The sequence below is a fragment of the Anser anser genome, assembly GCF_964211835.1.
Source record: "Anser anser genome assembly, chromosome: 15".
NCBI lineage: Eukaryota > Metazoa > Chordata > Aves > Anseriformes > Anatidae > Anser > Anser anser.
The window spans coordinates 15,024,665-15,048,598 of NC_139736.1; the positions used below are offsets into that span (position 1 = coordinate 15,024,665).

At 35.0% G+C, this 23,934-nt stretch overlaps 1 protein-coding gene across 21 annotated transcripts in view; it reads right to left on the reverse strand.

Annotated features, from left to right (window-relative positions):
• Window positions 1–23,934, reverse strand: part of RBFOX1 (RNA binding fox-1 homolog 1) — an 875,363-nt gene that overhangs the window by 195,295 nt on the left and 656,134 nt on the right. Inside the window, exon 1 of one of the 21 annotated variants that reach the window (XM_083800068.1) lies at window positions 23,256–23,623. The exons of 18 other annotated variants lie outside the window; for them this stretch is intronic. Coding sequence is in view for 1 of the 3 variants with exons in the window: in XM_083800065.1 (XP_083656191.1) it covers window positions 2,476–2,478 (3 nt within the window). In the remaining 2 variants the exon portion in view is untranslated. 2 more of the 21 variants (XM_083800071.1, XM_083800065.1) reach the window with 2 other exon arrangements.

The window sequence follows — 23,934 nt, forward strand, 5'->3', positions numbered from 1 at the left end:
ACACATTTAAAAATGTTGGCTTTTTGTTTTCAGACAAATATGGGAAAGTCTCATTTAAGCTTTCTTATACCTTTTCAAAGGCACCTTAGATATAATTCTGCTTATACATTTACATAAAACATGTAAGAGAACTAGAATACAATTAGTTACCATATTTTTTTTCCCTAAGCTATTATCTTAGAAAAACAAGTAATTTTTCAGCTTCCAAGTGGACTATAAAATACAAGGAAATTCAATGCAGAGCATTTGGAAATTATATGAATGCATCATATATGTCAGTTTAGGTGTGTGGAAAAAAGTGAAAACAAATGGCTTTCAAATAGTACCATTACTGCAATACTGAACATTAATATATCAAGAAAACTGAAAGATGTAAATAGTTAATTTGGATTAAGCAAAGTTACTTGTTATTAGCTTTTAAGTATCTCTCCTGGTGAACTTGCTCTACGGCACTTATATATTTACAAATATCATGACACCTTTTCCTGAAGATCTTGGAAGCGCACCAATTCTATTAGACAGGAATTTAGCATGGGTCTTCTAACCAAAAACTCAATGGCTTCATTGAACTTCATTACTAACACAACCTTCCCTTATTAAAAATTCCAAACAAACAGGTGCTTCACACTAGGCCTACTTCTAAAATTGCTTTCTTTTTATTCCCAGGGATACATCTCATGCAGTATAGATCAGTCAGGCATTGACAGCACATCACACTTTGACAAGCTGCTTGGCTCTGTTTAAAGTCTAAGTTAGGCCTTGGCCCATCAAGGCCATGGCTATTGAATTATTGACAGCCTCTCACTGTGGTGCTAAGGGAAAGAGTGCTATAGCCTCAGTTCAATAAAGATGAAATGGAAACCCTCTCTGAAGCTTACTTTAGCACGTTAAAGGAGTTTTAATGGTCTTGTTTAAAATTCAGTAAGAGAATACATTAGACTGATTACATTTTCACCAACTAAACAAAAAGTTCGGGGTGTTCTTGAGATTATAAATGAGAGGAAAACTACATGAAGTACAAATTAGTCAAATTCTTGTCATAAATCAAACATTTCAAAATAATTTCTAATCCTCCAGTATTTCACAATTTTTCACCTCTCTGTATCATTACACCATATGCAATCAAGCATTAACACTGATACTGAGATTCATCATCTGAAAATACAGGCTGGCTTTCATAATAGTTACTTTTTGCAGATGCCATTAAATCTACAAGTTAATGCAATGGCCAGTCCATGCTTCCAATCTATCAACTGCATTAGTTCCCTCTCTCTTTTCTTCTCAGGCTATCAAAAGTGCAGTAAAGGGGTGCCAGTAAGAAACTGGCTGCACACTGTCTGGTTTTTGTTTGTGTGCTTGTTTGTTCTTTTACTGGAACTGTTCTATATAGCAAATCACCATTCTCCTAAAACTAGCTGATTAATATTAACAATTCTGATCTTCTTACATAATCTCTTTTCTTCTTCAAATTTATACCTGTCAAGCTTTACTTGTATTTTAATAGTTGATGTCAGACAAGCAACAAGCAGAAAGTTCCATCTCAGGACTATAATTTAAAATACAATGAGACTCACATCAACTGTCGCACAGACTTGCGGAAAATTATTCCACATGGACTTCTAAAGTGCATCCTAAAAGCTTCAAAGAATGAGTACATTTTTAAAATAATTTAAATTGATGATGATTTTTTTTTTTTAAGCAATTTGTCTAATGTGACCCTATACTCATTTCTCTCTAACATCACTTCCAATATGCTGCCTCCTGTCAAATCAACAAAGAGAGCCTAACAGCACATCTAAATTTGTGTTCATTTGCCTTCTGCAGGATTATCTTTGCCATGTCAAGCATTATAAGTAAATCAAAGATGCTTCTCAGGGGCTGTAAGAGTAGGGCTAATCTCCAGACAAATATTTAGAAGGCAGCTTAGCCTATTCTGGCTTTAATCATTTCCAACTGATTTGACTTATTCTAATTACAGCCTTTATGCTATAAAAGCCATTTTTATGTTGCTGAGGAGCAGCTTCACTGCAAATACATGGAATTTTGCTGAGTTTCTGTTCCCATGTCGATTATGGAAATGGTACTCTACAGCTTTCCTTTAATTAGAAAAACACACTGCACAAAGCATCAACAATTTTTAACATTAATAACAGAGTGACAGTGTCCTTTTGTGCATCTTTAAATAACTCTTCAAAATATGACACCAGAAAGCCACTATTTCCCACTTGGGTATCATACTAAAAGCAATTTTCACATTTTTGCATGTTGTATTTATTCAAACGCAGAACAGCATCTTTGAAGAAGCTGTTAAGTAATTTAACGTAACAGAATAAGATAATTAAACTTCTGGATAGTTTATGGTGAGGTGCTTTCCAAATCCACAAACTTGGAACATTCAAACTTATATGCAAAGCAAATTAAACATATCTTTTGACAACTCAGACACCATGGTTATTTGTTACTTTTATTACTTACCATGCTATCGTTTCCCACAATGAACAGACGGCTGAGATAAAACAATTCTGCTTTGCATCAACACACAGGCTTTTCTTGCTGTTTAACGGAAATCTAACTCTATTTCCTGAATGCTGAGACAGAAATTAAGGTGGAGGAGTCACAGATCTTATGTCCATTCCAACTTCAATGCACTGCTAAATAATGCTTCCCGTTAACAGAAAAGGCCTTTCAATTCAACACAAAGCTGATCCTGGAAAAAGTAGTTATGTTGCAATATATATAAGGCATGTAATAATATGTAGTAAAGGCACGCAATAATATGAATACACTGCTATCCCTCTATGTAACAGACAGCTCTAAACAAAATAGTCACCTTCCTCTCTATAGGTGCAGAAAGAATCAACTTTGATATTTTGATCTGATGAAAAAAATAAATAGAAGATTAAAGTACTAACAAGCTGGTATGATTTATTATTATTATTATTAACATACAGAAGAGATGCTTTGGGAGTTCAAACAAGGAAAAGGCAACTCTTACATCTCTGCCTTGGATATGCTTACAAAAATATACATGTCACTTTTAACACTGACGGGTCAAAGTACTAAGCTGCTAGTACAACCTTATATAATGTATTCTGAAAATAACAGAAGACTATGTAGAATAGACTTCTATCAGGTATTTAGAGCATGATTTTTAATGTCTCTGTGAAATAACAGGTAGCACTACTACACAGTTCTGGGGACTTCTATAACAAATCTCCAGGTCCCTTTCATTTCTCTGAAAAGGACAGACCTGTTGACATGATCCTGTTAAGTGTCACCAAAAAAAAAAAAGTTTATGTGCCCCATTTCCGAAAACGGGGTGCATAAATTACTCAGTCATTAGTATGATCTCTTTTTACTTACTGTTACAGAATTATGGGATATAACTACAATTTTTATATAGACAGGAGGAATATAACTGCTGGCAACAGTTGCTACCAGAGGTCTCCAAAGTGGGGATATGATATCCAGCCTACAGGAACACAAGCATTGGAAAGCTGAAAACAACAGATCCGTGGCTAATAAAAGATGAGCAAATATTGGAACTGTTCAAAACCATTTTAGTTGCAACAAAGAGAAAACATCTAACGCAAAATGCACCATTTCTTCCAATGTATATCAGATGCTCCATATACAGTGGATGTTGATATGAAAGGAAACTGCAGACTATTTAAGAAAAATCAATTTGTAAAACCATGCTAAAAATATGTATGTAAAGTAGAGCTACATGTACCCTAGAGTAAGGAGGAAGAAGTCATCAATATCAATATCATGTTCCCTGGCAATCATGCACCATATTTTTCCTGGCAAATAACTTGAGACGTCGATTATTTGACCCCCTAATAAGGGAGCAAAGGGAGCAGTGCACAACAGCAGAGAAAAGCAGGAAGATAACGGAATTATGCACACAACAAGTTGAACTGTTGTATTATTATGGAGGGTCATTCTCTGATAGTTTATTGTCTTTTTCTTTGTCTTTGTAAAAATTAAGCCTGAACTACTAATAGCTCTTTGATTAGACTGTTAAGATTTCAAGTGCACTACTTAAATGCTTCTACTCTAACTTAGAGACCTCCTGAGACAGATACGTGTTCTGTGCATTTAGTAATGTACACTGGTTTTATCCTCCACTAACTTGAGTTTCACAACGTTAGAAATACACCTGATAAAACAACATATTGAATGATCAAGGAGCAGAATTCTGCCATTATTATGTTTTTGAAGTGGATACTGTTTTTATATTTTATCAGAACAATAAGACAGCTGGTGGAGCAAACGCAAGCTACTGCATATACTGTCACAGTAATGGAATAAGTTATATTAAGCTTCAGACACACCACCTGACTGACAGTGAGTCCAGAAAAGAGGTGGTCTCAGTGGATTGTGGAAACACCCACAGGAGATTGTATTAGAGCCCCAGTAGGGAGTGTATTAGGAATACTTTAAATGGATTTTTGGAGATCACAATGGCTCTCAGAGGCCAAGAGTCTCTTCTCTAATGCATTTGGTAGATCCAATACAGGTTCAAGAAGCATTTGGACAACGCTTTCATACACATGGTCTGATTTTTTGGGTGGTCCTCTGGGGATCCAGGAGTTGGACTCTACGATCCTTGTGGGTCCCTTCCAACACAGATAATCCATGATTCTATTTTTTTTCCTCAACTGTACATCCTCACATTTTCCATTTGTGGTATGTATAAAAAGTAGAGGTTTTTTTTTTTTTTTTTTTTTTGGCATGAAGATCTAGTGTTAAAGCACTCAGAAACAAAAAATTAAGAATATGACTGCTCATTTACTTGGAATATCTTTCACTGGGCACATGTTACACCAGTTCTCCAAAGACTATTGGCTCAGTTGGCAGACCAAATTTATTTTGGTTTAGACCAACACATTTCTCACGTGCCTGTATCCAGGCACAAGAAACTTTCATTCAGCCTATCACAGAAGAAAAATTCTTTACGTCAGCCTTACAGTCGTATAGTTGAATGCCAGAATTACATCCCCAAAGCCCTGCTATCTTCAGGAAACTTTCAAAGGACGGGGTTGAAGAACAATTTTTGCCTATAGCTTTCACACTGCCAAATCTCTCAAATTTCCCACAACCTAAACGGTAACCAAAAAAGTCTCTCAGGAAAGAAACAAAACCAATGCACAAGGAAGCAAAATAAATACACTTACCTTCTACTGTTCTATGTAAAGAAGTATATAAAAAGTCTTATTAGAACTACTGTAACCAAGTAATTTTTTCAAAGTATTCAAGAAAAAGGCAACAAGCATTTACAGATATGATTATCTTCCATTTAGACACCCTGCTAAAATCTGATGTTTTCTATCATCATAAAGAAATAGATTCATTGCTGATGGGAAATTCAAACCTTGATGTCTCTGTAAACAAAATTGTTAGGATAGCCATGCTAACTGTATAAACTTTTCTGTTTTCTTAGGCTGGCTCTTCACAAAGTAATCCCTCTTTAACAATGCCTTGTGCTTAGGACTTTTTAATGAAGTAATATTCTAAATAGTAAATATGTGTTTCCCTCTCTCTCTTCAACACCGAACAACAAACATAGTATGTCAGAGAAGGGGTAAAAATGGACTGTCAGACAAAAAAGGTTTACTTTTACATACAGGGAAATTCAAAATTCATAAAAGAACTCAGATGCTTTTAAGGAAAGACCTCAGAAAGGAGCAAAGGGGATGAAGTTGACATGGAGAAGCAATTACACTTTTTAAAAGAAAAAAAACTCCCAGATGTCATATGGATATTACATTTTATACTTTACATCAGTATCTATCTGCAGAAGATGAAGGTAAAATCTTTGCAAAAAGCATATTATCTCTTACCTACTTATTATTCAGTCTTTGCCCCTGAAATATCTGATAGTAGTCAATTTTGAAGAAGAATGCTTGACCAGAAGAACAAAAGACACTCTAAAATACAAGCAATGGGGTTGCTACAATTTTACTTTAAATAGCTAAATCCCAACAAAAATTTGATTAATTAACATTTCTATGGTTGTTAAACTATACTATAATATTCAAGCAAGAAAAATATCCTTGACACTTTCTAGAAATTTCAATATTCTCATATAAACAGAATAATGTTTTGTAATAACTATCAGAATAACTTCTGCCTTACATTGTCAATGTTGCTTTCTTATTTGGGGTTTTGTTTCTCTTTTTACATATATCCACTTCCACAAGCAAACCACAGATAATTTCAGGAAGAATAAAGTATTGAATAGTGTATCCAATTATGTATCCCAGCTTATTTAAAGAAAAAAAAGAAGTAAATGTAGTGCTAGAATTCTCAGACATTCTAACAAAGCTAGAATCAATTCTCCAGTAAATAACTTACATGCTAACAGCTAGCCATTGTCCAAAACCATCATCTTTGCCATTTAAGTTAGAAAGGACTTAGAATGTCCTGTGCAGGACATGTAATCTTCCAAACACAGTTCTGAGCTGTCCTGATTTCCATTTATACTAGCACAGTATGTATTTTTAAATAGGTTTTAAATATACTAACAGGGTATATAAAAATGTACCAGAAACCACAGAATTACCCATGAACTTCTTCCTCTTCTTCCCTTTATTTAATAATGCCATAGTTCAGTGATAATATTGTAGAGCAGATACTGTTTCTGAAAGATGGCTCCAGTCATCCAGTTTCTAACTGCCCACACCAACCACTGCACTGCGCACTCGCAGGTACCAGCCCTGTGAATGCATATAGGTGAACAAGACTGGGAAACTGACTTAGCTTAAATTAACCCAAAAGCAAACAGGCTAGCTTCACCCAGATGATTTTCAGGATTTGGTTCAATGAACACCTATCAGGTACAAGGAAGGGTGGGGCTTCCTTAGTCATTTGCGGTGACATCTTTTTTCTCCTTACAGGTGAATGAGGTATGGGCTCTGATTTTCCCACTCTCCCCAGAAAGCAGCTATGCAAGAGACTAATTGGGCATACAAAAGAAGATTCAGTTGGCCTTTTGCAGAGCTCTTTCTACTACAGGACAAAATAAAAGAAAAAACAGTGCTAGAGATGCTTTGGTTTGCTGTAACTTCAGATGTGCTCAAAAGAATAGTAATTCTCTAGAATTTGATTATAAATATATTCCAGTATTACTGAAAATACAAGCCATGGTTAGTCAGTCATATCATTTTTGGATTCATTGAAGCCTTCCCTCCCTCCCCATCCCCAAAATTGCAATAACATGAATGCCACAGACCTGATTTTGCTGAGGTACAGCCTGGGGCCCAATGACAGAACTGCTCATTGCACTGGGATTTGTAAAAGCCTTTCATCAGAAATGAGACCCTTAGAAGACCTGACACCCAAGTCCAATCAGGTACGCTAAAGTCTGACCATTAAAGAAGAAGATGCACAAACAAAGGTCACTGATTGTCCTAATCTGTATTAATTGCGGTACTTCAGCATGAAACAATTCAATTTCACCCTTAGAGACCAAACTAAGTTTTCTCATGGGGAAATTACCAAAGCAGGCTTTCCCCCCTCTTACCGGTTTCCACATTTTTATCCTAAAACCACGGACGAGGCAAATAAAACATCCCAATGCTATTTAAACAGTCACTGTAAAGCAAGGAGCTGCACTTTGAAGGAACTATAACATTGATGTGCTAACAGATGATTCACTGACATATATGGAAAAGAAACTACACGTCAATACCATATATCTCAGGAATTTCGAGTGCCTGCAACCATAAATAGAGCTGTGCTTCAGTTGTGATTTCCTCTGGTTCTGGACATGTTCTAGGGCAGGTTCGATCTGAAACACGCTCTGTGGTCTTTGTCTTTTTGTACTCGATGCACCCGGGTATCCTTTCTAGTGATTGCAGGAGAGGAGACTGCCTGCCCATAGCTTTCATCCTGACACAGCCTGAGGACATGGACAGGTTACCTGGAACTGGAAGTCACTCTGATGTGCCTCCACCTAAACTTGTGATCCCACAGCATGCCTCAGGAGAAATGTTGTACTTCATTACACCAGGTAGGGCTTGAAATATAGAAGTTTACCTTTTAGATAAATACTATCTTTAAGTTTTAAAGCCCTAAAATAATGTTTTGTTCTATCACAATTAATAGCTCATTAGATTAAAAATATATATATATATTGCCATTATAACTCTGGAAATTTAAAATTTCAACTGTTTCAACAGAATTTCAGGAAGTCAAAGAACCTCCTTTTCTTATGAAAATGGCACAGAAAAAAAAAAGGAACTGAAAACTGTTGTTCAGTGTCCTTTAAAAGATTAATTGGTCATATTTTACTTATTAATAAGTACACTAATTGCAAAAATAAACAAAGCAGACTTCAAAGGCCTGGCTATTAAGCAGTGTTATGGCTGTGGAAGAGAGATGGCCTGACAGGCAGTAGCTTAGAGCAACATATGAAGAGGCTATATACATCTCTACGGTTCTGTATTTAGTACCTTTAAAAAAATGAAAAAAAATCAGAAATAGTTCTGAAAGGAATTTTTGTGCTTATGGCTTAATGATACCAGACGCTCAGCAGCTTCTATATTGTATAATTTATCTCATTTTTAAAGTTTAAAATTTGCCAAATAGAAAAGGGAACACAAACTAACATACATCAGAACATAGTTTTTCATCTGACTTCCATTTCCCTGATGAGAAGACAAGTGTTATTACTTGGCTTGCTTATGGAAACGTATGGGGTACATTTTGCATGCATATTCATATTAAAAATATGATAGCACAATACAGACAAAATGTAAATACTGAATGATAACAGAGTTCCTCTTCATCAAAAGCCTCCTGCAAAGTGGGATCCATAACAGAATTCAGTTACAGCTTGGATTTCTTCATGATCAGGCCAATGCTTCCAAGGATTTGACACAAGAATTTTTGGCTTGAGCACCTTCTATCAGGGATGTGGTTTTTTTTTCCTATATAGCTGGCAGCTTCATACAAGAACACAGCAGTATGGGAAATGAAAAACAAAGAACAGTGATTTTGGAGTGACCTACTGTTACTGTTCTATCCACTTTTGCCAGGCAAGTGAAAAGAGACATAAGCACGCCAATGGAATTTGTTCATACTTTGCACTTCTCTGAAATAAACAAAAGCATTGAAAATATCATTCTGACACAGAGCTAAGCCATCTTGGTTGTTTTTAAGAGAAGATGTGTGCTTGAAGATGTACCTACAAAATCCATGATACACTTCGAACAAATTCCAGAACCTATGACACTGTGCCTACGTTTTATGACATCAGTATATCAAGATGCATTTATCTAGCTAAAAGTGTCTACTATGAATAAACCAATCTCCCAACAATCTAAAAGCAGAAAATTTTGTGCAATTTTGTTTGTTCTTGTCCTACACGATCAAATCAGACAGGCAACTGTGATTGCAGGTGACCATTTTGATGTTTCTGTCACTCTCACCAGGATGAACAGACTAAGTCAGAGCCAACACTTAGCTACTACGTGTTTTCCTACATTTTTAGCACTCTACTTCAATTTGCTAATGCATGTTAAGATATAACCTGCTCATATTATATCCTGTAAAATACATAAGTAAAAAACAAACAAAAAACACTTTATCATCAACAAAGTTAACCCCAACAATTGAAAGGCGATAAAGAAATTGTAAGGACAAACAGAGATTGTTAGATAAACCTTGAAATAACTACAGATGCCACCTCTTTTGTACCTTACTCCTCAATCAATCTCCTGAACTAAGGAGATGTGCTTGTTAGCTGCCACCTCTGTGTTTCTGCACTTGAACTAGCAATTGTAACTTGATGGTAACCTTATTTACAGTGCCTGTAACACAAATGTAGCTTTAACACCTACCTCACTGGTAGGCTCCATAAAGTCAAGAAATTGCAGTTGAAACACTATGCAATATATATGCATTGTACTTGATGCATGCTGCGAATCCTAGAAAAGGACACTTAATTCACTGACATCAAAAAACAAACCCAAGTCAACTTGCTATTGGACATTTTGAGACCGTATGTCACTAAAGAGGTCTTTTTAATCCATTATTATAGTTTCTTTAAAACTAATGAATTACAAAATTGAGGAATTCTGGCAATAAAGAACACCATGCTAAGTATTTTAAATATTTAAAATAAAATTCATAAATGCTAAGGAATGTAGACTTCAGGGTGAATATTCTGCATCATACCAATAAAATACGTGCCAACTAATACTTGATATGTATTACAGGTGCGTCAAAATAAAATACACATTTTATGAATTTTTTACTCAGGCACATCTTATTCTTCATTGTCATTGATACGTGGAAAAGTTACTTTCCTTATCACCTTCTCATTGATGCTGTTCTCATTTGTAAACATATTGTATCATCACCTCTGAAGTACTACATCAGTTACCTGTCGCCAGGATTGCAATTTAAATAATGCAAAGAGAAATTAGGGTCTACTTGCTTATTGATGCAGAGTGAAAATTGTCAGCAATGTTAGTTAGGGTTACATGCACACAATGATAAAGATGAGATCTGTTTGTTTCATTATTTTGCTTTCATCTTTCAGTATTCTGTTTCACACTGTTTTCTATTTTTAAAAATTCTCATTGCAATGTTTTAATAGGAACACCAAACAACATTAAAATAGCACTAGAAGCTGAACACTGTTATTAGATAAAACCGGCTCTAATGCATTAGGAGGTGTTGAGTTAATAGGAAAACAGCTTTGATTCACTAGCCCCTGTCTAACACGCTACTACAACAGAAGTAAAAAGGCAGTAGGCAACTCCCCTCTAATCACCTCCTGTTAGCTGCAACTATAGGCAAATTGCTAGTGAGGATTAAGTGGGGAGACTATCACAGGATCAGTGTCAAGCAGAAAAAAGACTCAATTTGTGAGCAATCATGACTCCCTAATCACTTCCCTAAGAGCTTTAGGAATTACTAACAGTAGTCTTTAGAACGGTGGACACATCATAAATACCGACCTATAGAAACAAGGAAGCTCTTTTTATCACGAGATGTGATTGTGATAGATGGATAGAACAGTTAAGTACATAAATAATAAAGCAATTGAAGGCTGAAAAATAATAAATAATTCATGCTCACAAATGCTGTACATTCTTGAGATTACCAAGATTTAGATACATGTGTCTCAACACTGAATTCAAACTGAGATAAGCTAAGACTTGCATGGTTTGGAGGCAGACTTACAGACAAATCTGTCACCGTTACAATATGGTGAAAGTGCCCATACTACAGCAATACTGTTCCACATGAGCGCTGTGAGAGATCCTACCAAATACATATTTTCAAGCAGTTGTTACAGATTAATTTCCTGTCAATTACTTTATTTCCAGTTATTTTTATAGATAGATTTTCTTCTAGAAAGCTCAAAAGTCATAACAGTATCTTTAAGTGTTCTGTTTCATTTTAAAAAATAGTTTAAAATACTAACAAAAGGAAAAATGCAAATATAGAAAAAAATCTTACCGATACTGATATTGGCTTCAAGTTTTTATGTATTGTAACACTACATTAGATTACAAAATTCAATAAAGACTACATGCACTAGCTTCATAACGCCTGACAAATCTATAATTGCTGTGGTGAAAATTCACCATGCTCAATAAATGATACCAGTTTAGCATTTTAGAGATCACAAAGTTTTATTCTTCCTTTGTAGTCTGAGTTTGCAAGACCATTGGCTCAACTGCTCAATCAAAAAATTACATTTCCCTCTATTCTTTAACATGACCTAATTTTCTGGTATCAAAAGGAACAAAATTAATATTCAGCCATTCTTAAAAAAAAAAAGACCATTTTAGCATAAGGCATTTTTCAAAGCTACTATTACAGTAGCTAATTGTCAAAATAAGGCATTAGTTGACACATACATGTCAGGCTATTACTCAGCAACAACAGATGAAAAGATAAAATATCACATACAAGTATCCGAGTGGGACTGGACTCAAAATATTTGTTTTCATGTTTAAATATTTCAGCATTATATGGGAGTAATTCTGTTATAAAATCAAAAGTAGAACATATATTTAAAAATAAAAGGCATTATCACCAATAGTGGTTTAAGAATAATAAGCCACAACAGTTTCAATGTTTTTAATTCACTAAATATCACAGTGTTCGTGCATATCAAAACTTGGGATCACTAACATTAATGGAATAAAAAACAATTAAGGCCCAGTAATCAATGACAATTTCTTCTGCTACCGTACTGATAACTTACAGGTTTTAACAATAAATAGCCAAAATAAAAAGCACTGCTCACAGGTTTTCCATGCATCTCAAACTTGAGCTGAAAACCGTATTTTTGTAACAACGTTGTAAACTACCCTCCAGGAACTAAATAGGTTCTTCCACGGTAAGGTAAGAATTCCCAATAGGCAGCCATCAAAAATTAAGAATGATGATGTGTGTGCCACTTAAGACCTCATATGGAATACTAAACGTAATAAAATACATTGAATTCTGACACGGCATTATATTAGCTTGTTTACAGTATATATTTTTAAAGAGTGACATGAAAAAGTGCATAAAATTTATAAAATATTCCCTTTCAGCTAAAAGCTTGAAGACGTATGTTCAGAATGCCTGCATGTACACTGCTTTTGTTATTAGGTAGGAAATCTTTTGTCTCTCTTGTAACAATGCTTTTAAATCACAAGAGAAAAATAAGAAAACAAATTCAGAAAAAAAAAAGAAAATCAATTCTTATATGTATATTATAAAAATACCCAAAAGCTATACTGTATTCCTTGTTTTCTCATCACTTGACAAGTACAGCACAAATTAGAAAAAAAGTAGATCACCCCATCCTGTCTCCACTAAAAAGACATAAATCCAGCTTTCTTGTTGCATTACCTTGTCTGCTCCTTTCACAGAAGTACCAATTGTATGTATACATACACATGTAAATGTATAGTTATATTTATGAAAATTACTTGGTACTAATTAACCACTTAATTAAGAAGTATATATATGCTGCAATATGTTTCAAGACAGGAAATTCTTGGGTATCTCATTGTATTATACTGTGAATTAACAACAGCAAATTTCTTAATCCTGCCATGTTAATTTGAAATAAAAAAAAAAAATGCATTGCACAGTATTATAACATTCTACCTTCATAAAACTAATCAAATCTAGACCTCTGAAATCCAAATGGAACTCCCACATCACATATTTCCTTTATATAGACTGGACACATGACCTGGTCAGCGAATCAAAAGCGAGAACCACAAGGTATCACATGCACGTGTAAACATCATTAGCTCCCATTGCATCAAATTTCGGCTCCAATGTCCTCAGTTGGCACGAAACTCCCCCACTAAAAATACTACTGATCTATTAATGGTAGTTTTATCATATTTATTCCATGAAAATCCTAAAACTTAATGATATATTTGTGATTGCAATACAAAAACTGTTTACAGTCTAATGAGTCTTGTAAAAGCCTTGTGTAAGGAAAAAGGAAAAAAACACGAGCATCACCAAAAAAAAAGAAAATTATCTATCATTAACTCCCATTTCCGATCAATTTGCACCCTCTCTATGCAATCAAGGGCCAATTTTAATTAGTTTGAATAATAAGAAACAATGTTTATCTGCCCATGCAGTGCAGTACCCTCTAGAACTAGCAGACAGACATTTTTTGCCTCCTAGGTCAGCATTAGCTATAGTTTTAGCAGTTGTAGCTAAAGGCAACTATACTTGTAATCAAGCGTCACAGGGATGTTTTTGCTTTCTCTCCTTTTTTATTTTTATTCTTTTTTTTTTTTCTTGTTGCTGCTTCCTGGCTCTGGCTGAATCCCCTGTTTTAATATACAAACTCACCCCACTGTGAAGTAAGCCCTTGCAGGGTTGGATAGCCACGAGAATGTTAGTGGCTAGTGGTTAGCTCCATGGGAAAAAAAAAAAAAAAAAAAGAGGAAAAAAAGAAATAGAAAAGCTTTTTTAAAAAAGGCAAAGCATCAGGGGTATGCGTAAGAGAAGGGAAAAGGGATGGAAAATTAATAATCCAACAGGCAGGCTCCCTCAGTGTTATTAATCATGCTGCTTCTCACAAGCTAGAGAGCTGAGATTTGCACATGGGAGGGGAGGGGAATGTACACTATTGGCCAACGAGCTCATTCCTATACATCTCAGCCAATCCTTTTTTTTTTTTTTTAACCTCCCCTCTTTCCTCCACCCTCCTCCCCCCCCTCCCCCCCCCCAACCCTCGCCTTAAGGTACAAATATATCTGAGAAGCAGTTACAAAACCCTCGAAGATGAAAAATCATGCTCCCAGGCTAGGCAATGCTTGGTCCAGTTAATGCACTATAAACTTTATTTGAGCTGACTTCTCATTTGATCCCCTTGTGACAGGGTCAGTGAACGGCAAGCAATTCCATCCCAAATCATGCCATAATCGAATTGCTGCCTATTTCCCGAACCTATAATGAAAAAGGCAACCGAAATAATGCAGGTAATGTTGGCAGCCTCCCCTTGCTGTCGTACATTATTACTGCTGATTGCTTGCCTCCATTTCCCCTGTACTCTAACAATGAATATATTTCACAGCTCACTTGCTTTACTGTGTGGGTGGTATGGCATAGACACCTACATGATATGAAAGAAAATCTAAAACAATAGGGTTTTGTTTCTGTGCACAGCACCTAACAGGCTGCTGGTAGGAAAGGCAATTTTGTCAAACTGCTACAGGAAAAAAACAGAAGACTAGTGAGGCTTAAACAAGACTTTGGGCAAAACCACTACCAACTCTTTATCTATTTAACCCCAGCTTCACCTGATCGTCTACAGAATAATTCAAGCAGTTATTGGCAGTCCTCAAATAAATTAAATTACACAGCTGTTTCTAAAAGATTATTTTAAAGTCAAGGTTTCCTAGAAAAAAAAATATACAAGAAAACACAACACTTTTCGATAGAAAGTATTTCATTACCAATGTACACATCCTGCAAAATACATATATTAACAGCCTGAAACATATGCTGAGAACTAGCTCCATTAGAAACAGGAGAATCTCTACCAATTCACTGATTTATTACAACTACTGAAGCAAAATATGCAACTCCTGTTCTCACTTCTACCCACCCTGTAATGTGAACAGGGCATGTGCCAGAGGAAGAACTGCACAGTTCAGATTACAGCCAGTCTGCTTACTGCTCCTGTCCACTAGCAGCCTAGAGCATAACTGCTTCTTGAAAATACAACATAGAACTGTGTAAAGCAGGTAATAATCACGAGGTAATTACATTTTCAAATGACATAAATTAACTGCAATTGTGAGGAATATTCCCTTTGATCTGCTTGATGGCATAAACCTGACCGTTTATATAACCCTTTACTTTGAATCTTACTTTAGAAGAGTTTGAAGCATGAAGCACAGCAAGAGAAGTCTTATGTAATGAACAAAAACTATATTTAATAAGGACAAAGCAATATTCAAGTGCATTTACCTTAAAAAATGCCCGCAATGAAAGCCAATGTGTGTAACTGAGCTACATCAGCATCCTATGCAAAACCCCAAAAGCTGACAGCTTTGAACTTTTGTAAAAGGCTAGGTTCAAACCCAAACTGCCAGCTAATCCATCACTGATACCAGGGCAAAGCATAAACCAGTCCAGATGTGAAACTCAGCCTAGCTTTTATTCTGACACATAGAAACATTTCAGTGCAAACACATTAATTTTATCTTAAATCAGCATCAAATGTTTGGATCAAATTACTTATCATACCAACATAAAGAGGAGAAAAAATTAAAAATATCACAGATGGAACACAATGAAAATTCCAACAATATCTGAAATTATATAAAGTAAGTTTCTATTACATTAGCACCTTCGATAATATTTACAAGACTGAACACTATGGTTTTCAGCAGTAGACTTAAAAAAGCAGAGATTTCCAAAAGGAAGTGACTTTCAAAACACATATTTTAATTTTATCTGGATTATAATTGTTAATGAAAGATGTTTTCATTAATTGGCCAGTACCCTCATTTCATTACCTCAGACAAGAGAAACAGGGACTGTAAGTAGGCATTGTAATTTTAAAGTAATGCAATCCCTCATATGACTAGAATACAATATGAATATTTCACTATCTGAATGACTCTAATTTTTCACTTACTGCTCAGGCAGAACTGATTGCAGACAGCATTTTTATTTATTTATTTATTTATTTTTCAGATGCATGGGTTCAAAAGTGCATGCCAACATATGGACATAGAGTAATTCTTTAAAAACTCAGCACTGGAGGCTATGAAGAGCAGATCTTATACAGAAAAAAAGATCAATATAAAGAAAAAATTGTTCTAGATGTAATTGAAGTCATACATTTTTACACGACTTCTGCTATACACCCAATTACTGCTATTTATCAAACAGCAGACAACGTTGAACCTGGCAGCATAAAAAACAAATTTTACTAAGTCAGGGGGAAAGAAAAAAAATCATCAGAAAGGGAAGGAAAAAAGATACAAATAATAAATAATTCAATATTCCTGAGGAAAGCTCTTGCAGAAAAGGCCTGACTGATTCAAACATCAGACGTGAGGCTGACAAGAGATATATCGATTTAGACAATTCTATCATTATTATTCCAGCCTGAGTCCTTCAGAAAAGCTGTTCTTTTTGCCCCTGTTTTTATTGCTGTAACTAACAACCTTTTCTCTTATACCTTCCTCTCTTTGAACTTGAGCTCGTTACAACTTTAATCTCAGTCTGGGCAAAAAAAAAAAAAAAGAAATCCTAGTCTCATTTAGTTGAAATGTAAGCTCGGTTTTCTTAAGACACAACAGTGGAAAATATTTGCTTTATATACATGTGACTTTAGGGCTTCCTTAAATTAGGTCAAGTGCTTCTTGAAGTTTCTAATTATAAGAACAGGCCTTTGACTCAGGATTAAATACAAGCAAGACAGCACTGTTTACCTCCAATTTCACTTTGCTAGACGCATACCCTTTACCAAATTTATTACTGACTGCTTCTCAGTTTACATTATGTATGTAGATATACTATAGCAAAATTAACCTAGTTTTTTAGTTTGTTTTCCCTACCTAAACAGGACTATACCACTGTAGATGTTGCCTAAAAAAATCCTTGCGGGTCAATGCAAATCACTAAAATGAAGCCATATAATTACTGAAAGAAAGCATTCCTCCATTACACATTCTGCGAGCAGAAGTATTTCTTCGCTGTTCGATGTGTTAATTACAAGCAGATAGGATATGCCACAGAAAATTAACAGTCTCGCAAAGACATCAGAGGTAAACACACAAAACAGGAGCTGCTTAAGGGTCAGGAGAGCAAGTCAATTTTGAAGAAAGATAAAAGAACTGTCATGTATATGATTGCCTATGAAAGAGAAGAGGGCAATCCTGCCTTGTTATCATCAGTTAATTAGGCACTACAGTCAGGCATGCATACACTGCAACACATTTGCCATGGTAATCAAATGTATTATTCAGATGTGAAACAAAACAAAAGCAACTGCAATTCTGACAAGGAAGAATACAATCTCCCCACACAAAGGTGCTGAATTAACTTTATAAGAGAGTTAAAAGAAAGCTCAGGAATATGTTATATTAACTTGTTCCAACAGCATATCCCTTTAATTCAGACTTAAATTCCACTTCTAAAGCAAATACTCTTTTCCAAACTTGATTCACATGCAATGTGATGACCTTTGCAAGCAACAATGAGGGTAATAAAAAATAGTTGATACTGCAGTAGGATCTTGTTATGTCTTTAATATAAGTATTGCTTGGTGAGACTAATAGCATGCTCTGCCTAGAGTGCATTTATCTCTCTAGTCAAAAAGAAAAAGGAAAATAAAGCAATACAAAACATTTTCCCCATCCTGAGCTATAAGTACAAGAAAAGAAAAAAATACTATTAACTCATCTGCAAATGATGTGATGACACTGTGATAAGAAGCCTTCTGGTCTCACTAAGGCTTTACACTCTATACTACTCTATACAACCAGCTTTTTTTTTTTTTAAATCCTCTGATACAAAATGGATGCTTTTGGTCCTCTTTTTATTAGACTGAACAAAGAATATCCAATATTTTGTTCAGCACCAAAATTAGGATAACAGCCAGGGAATGATAGGAAGCTAATGCTTTCCCATTTCTTAGTATTAAACTTCTACATTATGTAATTCTCAATTCTTCTATGTTTCCTTTACACAAGTAAAGATCAGCAAGAAAAATCCCACTGGACTTCTTCCAATTTAGCTAAACTCTATCTCCCTAAGGTGGTGACTCTTCATATAAATTGCATGCTCCCTGCTATGAATAAGAAAAGGGAGAGCAGGGTAGAACTCCTCATTCAAGTTTATAGAAACGTAACAGAGTTGAGAGAGGGGAATGCCAATTAATTGATGCTGTTCCCTGTCTCACTGAATATGATGGGGAAGGACCTGAGAACAGCAGACACAATGAGACATACGCACTCTAACATCTGTTCTCCCCATGCGCGTGTGGTCTCGGAATTATCACTGCACGTCAAGGCTTCCAGGTCTTCCAGAACAAATGTGGCAAAGGAGCACCTGAAATTGTGGTAATTTCCCCCATCTTTATAATCCCCTACCTCCTCCCTTCTCACAGCGTGGAAGCAAACAACCAAGGATAGGGACTATTCAAACCAGCACAACCACTACTGCCTCTAATCTGTCAAAGTTACAATCTCATAAACCTGGACTAAAAAGCAGACAGTAGGATGTCTTGGGTGCTTTTGCAAGACTAGAATTTATACTTTATACTTTCCATAATAATTTATATTATAGTAATTTATATAATAATTTATATTATATGATCTTATACTATAATAATTTACACTTTCTTGTGCCCGTGTTGCAGAATCCTCTCTGGTTCTTCAGATAAGTTTCAGCTTCCTATACCTGCATGATAACTACAGCTTTCTTGTGTTTTGCCATAAAACCTTCAAAATACATTAAAGAAAAATGTTTTTGTTGGGTGTGCAGGTACTGACCAGCTTCATTGATTAAATTATTCTACAAAGAGCAAGAAAAAGTAATAAAAATACAAAATGATGTGGCAGGGAACTATCTATTATGTTATTATTTTGAAGACAGCTGCCATCAAAAGATATATATCCATAGCATCCAAAATATATCCACAATATTCTCTAAGTTTGACCATCTCAATCAAATACTAAAGGAGAGAACAACAGGATACAGAAGTGTCTATTCTGATCACATTAAACGAACATGGATAACTATGAAAACTTTGTATATCTGCAATCTCAACGTTTTCAACGTCCTGGCATACAGTAACCTGGGAGAAAGAAGTAATATTTGTTTCTTTGGCACGGAGATTTTCTGTTAGTCAGTCTGTCACTTCCCATTTCAGTTAACAAAATGTTGAATGCAGCTCAACCTTGGACAAATATTACAGCTCTGCAGAGTAGAAAATGGGAGGAATTGCTTCAGAGTAAAGATTTAACACAAAAACAGATCTGCAAGAAATTCCTCAAACTTTAGACATACATATGTTGTGGTGAGAAAACATAACATTATATATGCCTCATTTTTCTATTATTGTTTCAGAAATGCCTAGAATTTAATTTTTATCCAAAAAGCATAATATTAAAGAAAATACAAATGAAACAAAACAAAATTAACTTGAGACAATTCAGCTTTCTTGTGTTGAAAACAAATGAGCTTCACTATTTTTCCTTCTAAATCAATGAAAATACTTACTCTGACAACAGATAGAAGACAACTACTAAATTAGTTAAACATTCATCTTGCTAATACAACAAGCATGTTTGCACAATCTAGGAACGTACGTCTTCAGGTCAACACACAAAACATCTGGATAGATGAGTGGTGTGGGTACATATCAAAAAGTTAATATTCTGCAAAATTAACTCAATTTATTCCTCTTTATATTTTACTGTATTTACCACTGTCTGACTTGTTTAGCTGGAATTTAAATTGATAATAAAGTAATTAATTACCCTCTGAGATTCACAGTTCACTGTATTTGTTACCCATTTTGCATCCGAACTGCCTACTGTTTCAGATACTATCACTGAAACCTCTGGGACCTCTGTCAAGGATTAATAACCGCATACTCATCCTAGAAAAGCACATATAGCTATTTGATATGTACAGAGAGAAATGGCTACGTAAGGAAGACCAGTGGCATTCCTGTCACTCTAAAATTGTATAAAATATGTGAAATAAACCAAAAATATTTTGCCTTTCATACTATTCTACCTGGACAAAAATTAAAATAAAATTGAAATAGAAAAGTCTTTCACTTTTTATCCTATAATGCAGCTTTTGCCACACACACAGGCTTCTCAGAGGTTTTTTTTTTTTGTATCCACCTGAACTTTTTCTGATTTCTGCTGCTACCTGAAAATACCTTATGCTACACAAAAAGTACCGAGAATGTACAATTACCTCATTAACACACATCTGTCTCATAATTTAAACACAAACAGCCTTTTTAATTTGTTTACAATTCAGTTCTTTCACAGCTTTCAACCTCACTTTACTTTGCAGGTTTTGAGATAGGAGCACATCCTGCTCTTCCACTGAGCTACAGAGGCTCTGCCCTTCATGCAGATGCTCCAAACAGCAACAGGATTCCTCCAGTGGGGATCTGACTGTAGGACTGTGCATCACCGCCTGCCTGGGGTTACCTATGTTATCAGATAAAACCAAAATAATGCCTGCCTTTTCTCTGAATATGGAATTATTTGAAAGACAAATGTGAAATATGGAACTTAAGTACATTATTTCTTCTCCCCTAAAGTAATATTTACACCTATTAATTTCAGATGAAGAGGAGACAAGCTTCTTTTCTTCCCCTTAGTTGAAAGTAAGAGTTTAGTATGCCTTTTTGTAAGGTACTCAAAATATTTAACAAAAACAAACCAGCTATTTACTACCCTAACTTTGCAATCACGTTTTTTTAAAAACTCATCATGAATTTTTAAAAGCAGTGTACATAAACTTTTCTATCAGATAACTCTCATTTTTGACAGATTTTTATTTTAAATTTTCCTTTCCTTTTTTTTTTTTTTTTTTTAACTGGTATGGAAATACCTTTTTAAATCTTCTTTTCCACACACATGAGAAAATGTATCTTAACAAACAGAACTCATTTATCAATCAGGTAAAAACAGGTAAAAAACAGGTAAAAACAGGTAAAAACAGGTTAAACTTCCATACCTACATGATTCACAAATTCCCATTAAATCTCTGCAGCAAATCTTTATATGTTAAAGCTATTTTTTTCCTTTTTTGATTACATGGCAGTTTAAAAGTTCAAATAGTGTACATCTCCTTTCAGATTCTCAAAGTTGTAATATTTCTTATTGATGCACAACATAAAAACTGATTTTCAAGGATAAGGGTCAAAATGGCACCATAATATATTCTTATCAACTCAATTTAATATTTCAGATCAACTCAATTTAGTATTTCAGCCCCTTAATTTTAAGACATTGAAGTTTTATCATTTTTTTCCACACTTTAATTTGTTTGATTATTAGGCAAATACCATATCAAAGCAGTGAGACTAAAGAGAAATTTCACACTCTTAAGTTTCAATAAGGAATGCCCACCAGCAAGAAACTGAATACAATACAACCTTGAATTTCTCAGGCTCCTTTTAGTCCTAAAGGGAGCAGGTAGGTGGTGCTTAGAAAAATACGTATGTCTGGGAAGACTAAGCGCATTATGAGAAGCTTTTATTTCACATGACTATTATTTCCTGATTATAGTAGTTTCACATGATTATTTCTTTTTTACATCAGCAGGAAAAAAACAACACTTTGGGATTTCAACAATCTCCCTGAACGTGTAAAATAAACTAAACATGCAGTACTGTGCATTATCTTTCAATGGGATTTTGCTTCAAATGGTATGGCTATGATTATAGTATTAGCTTCTTCTTTTACATTTGGAACATTTTCCCCCTGCTCATACCAATAAAATAAATTAAAAAAAAAAGTTATCCTCAATCCACTAAAATAAATACTTCTGTTAGATTCTGTTGCTTCAACAATGAATAAAGCAACCATGCAGGTTTATAATATCAATTCACAGGGCTCTTTCTGCTTCAGTGAACTGTTACTGAAAGGTTCAGAACAAAGCTACAGGCAGATCGGACAAAGCTGCTGTAACAGGATTTACATTATATTCAGACTGATAAGACCACATCAGAGAACTGCTCGATCTTCAGTACCTTTGATTAGAATAGCACAAGGACTGTGAGTATTTTGGCTATGAGCACCTGATCACAGCATCTGTATTACAACCCACTGCCTTAAGTGTTGATCTAATCTTACAATGGTAAGATAATTTGTCTTTCCTCTTTTCCCTTTCCTCCCTCTCTGTCAAACGGATTTGGATGGCAATAAAATGGGAATGCAGGAAAGCTATAGCGATGCTGAGCACCATTATATACATGTTTTAAGAAACAAAGTACTCGTACATTAACATTTTTTGATATCTATATTTACAATAACTAAAACATTCTACATTCAAATAAGAAATTGGTACTTTTTGGTAGAGGGAGGGAGGCAGGATGAGGAAGATCACATCCAAAGGGAAGGCAAACATAATGCTCAGTAAATAATTAATTAAATACTGCCAGGTGAAGTCACTGCCATGGATTTCTTAGAAGCAAGGACTTTCTTTGTGCAGACTTAGTTGCAGCCACATTTCTAAATATATTTCTGCTTAAAGTAACTGCTACATTTCAATTCTTTCTTTCCTCTTCCCATCACCACACTTATCTTTTCAATCCACGCTGATTATGCCAGGCTAACCACAAAGAATCTTTTTATTTCATTTTTGCGGTTAAACATTCAATAAACATTCAAACAGAAATTATTTGTGCACGGCAATAAATTCAAGGCTTTAGTTATACAAAGCAAAATAACATAACATTTATAGAATTTAATGCTACCATGAGTGATTACTGCTTACTTGCTACAGGGCTAATCCCTAAAAGTTCATTGTTCAATGCAGTAGCTAAATGCAGCTAATTACAGCTAATAATTTTTTCTTGCATCCCCAACACTAGCAGATAGTGGTTACACCTTTCCTGGCAACCGATACTGTACTGTCCATGATCCAGTCTTTTTTTTTTTTTTTTTTTTACTTAAATCACACTAATATTTGAGCAACAGTTCAAAAATTAGTATTGCAATTAAAATGCACATTACTTTTCATGTCAAAAGCACAATGGCTGAACTCACCAGGGAGGCAGGATAGAAACTGCTCTGCGCCAAGACTCTGAATTGATTCCTGCTGCTATGAGTGCTGTTTGACTGAGCATTTTGCACTGCACTGTTGTGATCAGTCACAAGTTTGGGGCTCTTATTACCTCAAGCAAACCTTGGCTTTTGGAAACAAATTTTCTTCCTGGAAAAACCTGAAACAGAGCTGACTTGTGATATACAAAGCTCCTGACTCAGCAACACAAAAAGCAAACAAAGGAAAGAAATATCTTGACAAAAGTTACCAAAAATAAAGCATCTATGGCAACCTTGGTTGTTGGAATGAAAAGGAAATTCAAATATATTAAAACTGTAGCAGTTTCAACACATTACAAGAAAAAAAATAAATAAATCACCCAAACAGAAGGGAGCAATGTAATAAAATACTTACATGGTTTTAACAATTATAGATTTTCTTCATTATTATTCACATACATCTTATAATGGAACTGCTTTGTGTCATAAGAAAAAGTGCATTTCTAAGAACATGAGTGATGTCACTGACAGATTTTTCATTCCCAATCTTTAGTTACTAAGAAAAGAAGTATGCTCCTAAACATGTGGGGGAAGATGTTCCTGTTGTTTCCTGTTTCTGAAATATCATTTAATGGCTGTTTGCATGACAGTGTGCACACATGTTCAAAGCAACTCGCACTTA